The 4,241-nt window shown below is 45.8% G+C and overlaps 1 protein-coding gene across 1 annotated transcript; it reads right to left on the reverse strand.

The window, feature by feature from the left end:
- Positions 1–871: 871 nt before the first annotated feature.
- LOC117962137 (RPA-related protein RADX-like) lies at positions 872–4,184 on the reverse strand. Its single transcript, XM_034901253.1, has 5 exons — positions 4,030–4,184; positions 3,810–3,902; positions 2,483–2,656; positions 2,244–2,368; positions 872–1,466 (listed from the first exon to the last, which is right to left on the reverse strand). Exons 1-5 carry the CDS (start codon positions 4,082–4,084, stop codon positions 1,266–1,268), a joined length of 648 nt encoding a protein of 215 aa, XP_034757144.1. The 5' UTR covers positions 4,085–4,184; the 3' UTR covers positions 872–1,265.
- Positions 4,185–4,241: the final 57 nt, after the last annotated feature.

Here is a 4,241-nt window from a genome sequence, read left to right on the forward strand (position 1 = left end):
CACACACACACACACACACACACACACACACACACACACACCCTCTCCTACCTGTGTTGTTCTGTTCTGGTTGTAGTGTGACCCATGGATGTCTGAACAGAGACATGTTACTTAGGTAAGTACTAAAATACTTTACTGTAGTAAAAGTACTAATACACACTGTTATCTTAAAATATCTTAACTGAAGCTGTGAGACGAACGGAGTAACGAGTGGAGTGTTTTTACCTTTTCTTCGGGGTGTCAGCCTGGAGCAGCTGCTTCCTCTTCTTCCTGCTGATACAGAGACAATTAGAGAGGACGCTGTCCCCCAGAGGACGCTCTACAACGTCCCTGTTAGTGATGGTGTTACATAGTCTGTCCACCAGAGGACGCTCTACAACGTCCCTGTTAGTGATGGTGTTGCATAGTCTGTCCACCAGAGGACGCTCTACAACGTCCCTGTTAGTGATTCATTTTTTGTTAAAGTGTTTTTGTTTCATATCTTAAGTTTGTATTTTTATACATTTTATTCATCAGAACTTTAATATATTTTGATGTTCTGTGATAAAAAAACAAATTATCACATTTTAATGAGAACTCATAAATAACAACAAATAACTAATGTTAGGGAAATTGGTGTATGTTTTTTATGCGTTTCTGGATTTTGTTTGTTAAAATATATATCGGAGGATTTATGGGATTTTTAAATATTTGGTGGGGCTCTAGTTCCTGGATTGCGTCCCTGAGTCCAGTCTAACCCTGGACACCTGGACTCTATGAAGAGGTAACATGGGGACCATAAAGCAGAGATGAGACCTTTCATCCAAACACACTGGTAATAATGAAGAGGGGGCTTTTGTTGAAAGCCTCAAACAAGGTTAAATATTTTAAAAAGTATAAATGGTATTTGAAAGTTGAATACTACCCTGAATGTATGAAAGATGAGGAACATTTTAAAGTTTGAATGGTGTTTTTTGATGAAGGTATGAATGAGTAGATAGCAGTTGAAAATGTATGAAAATGCATGAATTTGTGTCAAATTTGAACATTCCGTCCATGGGGAAAATCTCCCCGAAAACATTGAATATTTCGGAAATTATGAAAGTTATGAAGATTCTGTATAATAACAGCAATGTCCTAACTGCGCTAAACGGTTTGATGTTTGAATGAAGTTTCTACGTGGAAAAACGTGGAAGGAGTTGAAGTTTAAAAAAATAGGAGTGCAAAATAAGAATAAAGAACAAAGTTATTAATATTATTTATATTGTTGAAAGGTTTCTAAAGTCTCACCCTGATCTGCCCGGCGACAGGTGACTCCCGGCTGAATACGTCGGAGAAAGAGAGGAAGAGGAGGAGAGAGGAGGTCTAAAGGAGCGAGGGGTGGAGGGGGGAGGAAGGGGGGAGGAAGAGGAGGGGGACAGGCGAGTGAAGAAGGAGGAGGAGGGGGAAGATGAAGCTCGGTCCGTCCAAAACAAACAGCAATCCTCCTGAGAGAGACAACAAGTTATCACATTGCTTTTATTTTTGAAATATTTAGGCTTTTATTTTGAAATATTATGACTTAGTTGTTTTACATTGTGACACAGTAGCTATGTTTCCACCCGATGTTATTAAATCTCATCAAATTTTCTCTTGATCGAAAGTATGACGTCATTTAATGGTTAAACTGACGCGCCTGTAGGGTCAGAGACGGTGGGGATCGTGTCCCGCGCATCACGTTTCGCGTAACACGTCATGAAGTCACGATGATGTCATGATGTCCTAATGAAGTCACGATGATGTCATGATGTCCTGTAGTAACATGTCTTGATGTCACGATGATGTCATGATGTCCTGTAGTAACACGTCATGAAGTCACGATGATGTCATGATGTCCTGTAGTAACATACCTTGATGTCACGATGATGTCATGATGTCCTGTAGTAACATGTCATGATGTCATGATGATGTCATGATGTCATGTAGTAACATGTCATGATGTCATGATGATGTCATGATGTCCTGTAGTAACACGTCATGATGATGTCATGATCTAATCTAGTAATACGTGAGTGGCTCCAGGTAGATACACACCTTCACAAATGTTTACGAGCATCTGCATCGCCATAGCAACGTGTTGATGCAGCCGTCAGTTCGATAAACCATCTGACCGCAAACAGTGACGTCATCATCACGGGGATTTTTTTGTGGGTGGAAACTTGGCTAGTGTGTGTGTGTGTGTGTGTGTGTGTGTGTGTGTGTGTGTGTGTGTGTTCGGCAGTCACCTCTCCAATACGGCTGTAAGTAACCATGGAAACGGCTGCCTGGATACAGAAGGTGCGTCGCTCGCGGTAACAGAGTCTCGCCATCTCCCTCTGAAGCTCCGCCCCCCGCAGGAACCCTGGCTCACCTGAACACACACACACACACACACACACACATATATATTACATTATACTCAACAATAAGAGTACAAGTCTGAATATTTAAAAAATAAAAGTAAATAATACGAGGGACAGCTGACCTCCGATGCCTTTCATGAACGTTTCCAAGGAGACGGGTAGGGGCGGGTAGGAGAAGCATCCTCCAATCAGAGCCCTGCTCAGCACCGCTGCGTCTTCCTGGCTCCGCAGCCAGCGCAGGAAGCACCGCACCGGCCGGAGCCCCCGGTAGCTCATCTCTGAGTGGTCGCCCAGTCCTATCAGGAGAGGGACCCCCGGCCAATCAGGGACAAGATAAACTAAGGACGCAACAGCCGGCCAATCAGGGACAAGATAAACTAAGGACGCAACCGCCGGCCAATCAGGGACAAGATAAACTAAGGAAGCAACAGCCGGCCAATCAGGGACAAGATAAACTAATGGAGAAACAGCCAGCCAATCAGGGACAAGATAAACTAAGGAAGCAACAGCCAGCCAATCAGGGACAAGATAAACTAACGAAGCAAGAGCCAACCAATCAATCACAGTTCCAGGTGTGTGTACAGCTCTTACCTGTGTAGCTCCAGGTGTGTGTACAGCTGTTACCTGTGTAGTTCCAGGTGTGTGTACAGCTGTTACCTGTATAGTTCCAGGTGTGTGTACAGCTGTTACCTGTGCAGGTCCAGGTGTGTGTACAGCTGTTACCTGTGCAGGTCCAGGTGTGTGTACAGCTGTTACCTGTGCAGATCTAAGTGTGTGTACAGCTGTTACCTGTGCAGTAACAGGTGTGTGTACAGCTGTTACCTGTGCAGTAACAGGTGTGTGTACAGCTGTTCCCTGTGTAGGTCTAGGTGTGTGTACAGCTGTTACCTGTGCAGGTCTAGGTGTGTGTACAGCTGTTACCTGTGCAGGTCCAGGTGTGTGTACAGCTGTTACCTGTGTAGGTCCAGGTGTGTGTGCAGCTGTTACCTGTGCAGCTCCAGGTGTGTGTACAGCTGTTACCTGTGCAGGTCCAGGTGTGTGTACAGCTGTTACCGGTGTAGGTCCAGGTGTGTGTACAGCTGTTACCTGTGCAGCTCCAGGTGTGTGTACAGCTGTTACCTGTGTAGTTCCAGGTGTGTGTACAGCTGTTACCTGTGTAGCTCCAGGTGTGTGTACAGCTGTTACCTGTGCAGCTCCAGGTGTGTGTACAGCTGTTACCTGTATAGTTCCAGGTGTGTGAACAGCTGTTACCTGTGCAGGTCTAGGTGTGTGTACAGCTGTTACCTGTGCAGGTCCAGGTGTGTGTCCAGCTGTTACCTGTGTAGGTCCAGGTGTGTGTACAGCTGTTACCTGTGCAGGTCTAGGTGTGTCTACAGCTGTTACCTGTGCAGGTCTAGGTGTGTGTGCAGCTGTTACCTGTGCAGGTCCAGGTGTGTGTGCAGCTGTTACCTGTGCAGTACACCTGAGTGTACGTAGTGTTGGTCAGGTAGGAGGCGAGGTCGGCTCTGATCACCTTCAGTCTGGTGCAGACTACCACGGACACTACAGAGACAGAAAAAATTAAACTTTATTGATTTAATGTTCCAGCTCAGGTGGTTCTGATGTCACGGTTATGAAGCGATTGGAGATGCTCCAGGAAATGACATCACAACGAGCAGAAAGGTCTCACGTGGGTGGAGCCTGCGGTGCGATTCAGGTTGAGACGTGGAGAAGAGCTTCACCATGATTGGTCGATCGCTCGTCCCGTCCTCCAATCGCAGCCAGCGATACTCCAAAAGCTCCGCCCCTCTGCCATCTACACAACAAAACACACACACACACACACACACACACACACACACACACACACACACACACACACACACAGACAGACAGATGCTG

The sequence above is a fragment of the Etheostoma cragini genome, chromosome 19, assembly GCF_013103735.1.
Source record: "Etheostoma cragini isolate CJK2018 chromosome 19, CSU_Ecrag_1.0, whole genome shotgun sequence".
Lineage (NCBI taxonomy): Eukaryota > Metazoa > Chordata > Actinopteri > Perciformes > Percidae > Etheostoma > Etheostoma cragini.